The following is a 1,445-nucleotide window of genomic DNA, read 5'->3' as shown; positions in this document are numbered from 1 at the left end:
TCTCCATGTAGTACTATTCTAGCTACGGTGCGACTTTATATAGCGTGTAAAACCCCGATTTCGCCTGAGATCGGGAGAAAATGAGCGCTAACCAGAGGGTTAGGCTGAACACGGCATCCAGCGGCAGCGGGTCCGGTTCAAACGAACCGGATATTTTCAACGAGAGAGTGCTTTTGTTAGTTATGGAGTGGATGAAATGGGATGTTCAATTGCTTTGCCGGACGGCTTCCGTTTGCCGGCGACTTCGCGCCATGGCGAAGCGGTTGTTGTGGCGGGAGCTGTGTTTGTTCCGGGCGCCGAGGATAACGGAGACATTGTCTAACGGTGTTCACAGCAGCCGGATGGGCGGTGGTTGGCCGGCGTTAGCCAAGTTGCTGTTCTTCTGCGGCGGTTGCGAATCTAGCCGGAATTTCGTGTTAAGCCGGCCTAAACCGGGTCATTTTGTGATGGAATCCCGGTTCTCCAAAACATCCGGTCGGAGCTTTTTGATGAAACGGTGTCGTGGCGACTTGTTGTTTGTAAGCGATCCCTGTGAGCATCGGATGGGGGATAGGGAGGATGATTTAGGGGTTTTCCGAGGGGTATTTCGGGGATTTCGTGAATCGAAAACACGTGCCTGTTTGATAGCGAGACAAGTGGCGTTGGAGGAGAAGGACAGGTGTCCGTATTGTGGGGCCCGTGTTTGGAGTATGACGACAGCCGGTTTAGTTCCTAGGAATGCGGCTAAACGGCTCGGCTCACACGAAGGCGCGCTGGAATATTTCGTTTGTGTGAATGGGCATCTGCATGGCACGTGCTGGTTAGCACCTTTATCGTCGGATGAAGGAGTGAACGGTGACGATGAAATTGAAGAATATGAAATGGATGGTAGTTATGGTAGTGGCGGGACCGGAAATAATTCTGGTGGGGTCACTGATGGGTTTTTTGATGATCCGACGGCTGGAAATAGGTTCCAGTATGATGTTTATAATGGTTGTACAACTAGATAAGAATTCTTTCGGTTTCACTGGATCATTTCCAACTATACCTTTTTTAGAGCTGAAATTTCTATTGTAGAGCAAACGACGTCGTTTACCTAATCGATGTGAAAGTCAATTCGGTTTTGTTGCTCTGGTTTTAATTTTCCCCTGGAAAAGGAAGTTTAGCAAAACCTTGATCTGTAGGTGCAGCTGTTATTGGTCGTACGCTACCACATAATTTTGTTAAGGTTTAATACATTTTGTTTTTAATATTTATTTTATTTTTTATCTCTATGATATAATTTTGAGAAATTGATTATATTTTTATTTTTAAATAAAATATAAATTTGGTAAAAATATATTGATATTATAATTAAATTAATTATTTTTTTTTATTTTTTTTAATTTTTTAATTCAATTTTTTATTATAATTTAGTTTATATACAATAACGAAATAATTTATATTTGGTTTAATAATATAATTTT

At 42.0% G+C, this 1,445-nt stretch overlaps 1 protein-coding gene across 1 annotated transcript; it reads left to right on the top strand.

Moving 5' to 3' along the window:
* On the top strand, positions 1–1,220 carry LOC112518611 (EID1-like F-box protein 3). The gene has a single exon (XM_025126377.1). The coding sequence runs from the start codon at positions 81–83 to the stop codon at positions 987–989; it is 909 nt and encodes a 302-aa protein (XP_024982145.1). The 5' UTR covers positions 1–80; the 3' UTR covers positions 990–1,220.
* The last annotated feature ends 225 nt before the right edge of the window (positions 1,221–1,445 follow it).

This window comes from Cynara cardunculus (genome assembly GCF_001531365.2).
Source record: "Cynara cardunculus var. scolymus isolate 2C chromosome LG 9, CcrdV1, whole genome shotgun sequence".
In the NCBI taxonomy this organism is placed as follows: Eukaryota; Viridiplantae; Streptophyta; class Magnoliopsida; order Asterales; family Asteraceae; genus Cynara; species Cynara cardunculus.
This window is presented reverse-complemented; position numbering and strand designations above follow the sequence as displayed.